The sequence below is a fragment of the Propithecus coquereli genome, unplaced genomic scaffold (assembly GCF_000956105.1).
Source record: "Propithecus coquereli isolate 6110/MARCELLA unplaced genomic scaffold, Pcoq_1.0 Scaffold127, whole genome shotgun sequence".
NCBI classification, from domain to species: Eukaryota; Metazoa; Chordata; class Mammalia; order Primates; family Indriidae; genus Propithecus; species Propithecus coquereli.
The window spans coordinates 4,533,010-4,534,410 of NW_012136858.1; the positions used below are offsets into that span (position 1 = coordinate 4,533,010).

At 34.5% G+C, this 1,401-nt stretch overlaps 1 protein-coding gene across 1 annotated transcript in view; it reads left to right on the forward strand.

Annotated features, from left to right (window-relative positions):
- The window catches only part of LOC105805311 (chromosome unknown open reading frame, human C6orf165), a 76,669-nt gene that overhangs the window by 24,924 nt on the left and 50,344 nt on the right, over positions 1–1,401 (forward strand). The window contains exon 8 of the mRNA XM_012638183.1: positions 1,100–1,240. Coding sequence (XP_012493637.1) covers positions 1,100–1,240 — 141 coding nt within the window. The remainder of the gene's footprint in view (positions 1–1,099; positions 1,241–1,401) is intronic.

Below are 1,401 nucleotides of genomic sequence, written 5' to 3' on the forward strand. Positions count from 1 at the left end.
GAGGTTAAAGTAGTTTCAGCAGTGGGTATTAAGCTCAATCATATCAGCAAGACAATTTACTTGCAACTTCTTAAATTTAGTTGTGTTATTTCCCACTATATATCATAATTCTTTATTCAGTAGAACACTTTTATCGAGTTACTGCTGCAGTGAATTTAGAGAACCAATATTCTTCTAAAATAATTTAATTTACACTTGCTACACCTTATTGTTGGAGGCTTTCAGGCATATCAGGGAAAAAAAGGTGGTTTATTTTCTCCAAATTATGCTTTTACTTTTAGCTGTAGCCACAATGTCATTTGTGATGTTTGCTTGTTGGGTTTAGAATCCGGCATAGAAGACTGGATGGGATTATGAAAGCTAAGAACCTTGGGGAACAATGTTTTGTAAATACAAGGTATTATTTGTATAAAAAATTTATTCAATCTGTTTATAAAATGTAAATTGGTGAACTAACCAACACTAGGAAGAATTTTTAAAAGTATAAAGAACAAAAATTACACACCTTGTTATCAAAATCAAGTTATTAAGAGACATTTCCTTGACTTTTGCTCAGAACATTCTCTACTGTTTCAAGAAGCAATAGTCCTAGTATATAAGTATTATATCATATGCAACGTATTTTGCCACCTAATATATTATAAAGAACTACACCATTTTGAATGAAGTTCATCTATCTCAGTCTTGGTCACATAGTAGCCAGTCTCTTCTGCTCATTTCCTTGGGTTATTTACTCTGTGGCAGCAGGAAGCACCACATATCCTTTCAGAAGTGCCTCAGCCAGCATTTCTTTCAGTGGCAAAACATACTTTTCTGAAATGACCTCTCCTCTATGTTCTTTATTCTGGAGCAAAGTTCTGCCTCCAACTTTGCTCCAGAAACTTGTGTGACCTCCAACCGGTCACTGAGGTGATTTGTACTTCTTTGCTCGAATAGCCCTTCCCATAAATCTGGTTTTGTGAGTATCAAGTTTTGGTCACTTAGGAAAAGTACAAACCAGTAAAAAATTAATGTTTATAATGAGCTACTACTGATTTAGTTAGGACATTTAACCTTCTTACTGAATATAAGCTTTTCTTGTTCTCCTCTTCCATTTTAGGAGAGAGAGTACATACAACAGATTTCAGAAAACTAGAATGGCTTTTCCCAGAAACCACAGCAAATTTTGATAAATTGTTAATTCAGTATCGGGGATTTTGTGCTTACACATTTGCTGCAACAAATGGTCTTCTCCTTCCAGGTATATCATGGGAGATAATATTGCACTCCCTTCCCTAATATTTTTTTTATGTAGAGCATTGTCATTGTGACTCACATATTTACTTTTTAACACTTTGTGGAATCAAATGGTGAACTAGGAAAAGAGCTACAAAGATGATCCAGACAATGTCTTGATCTTGG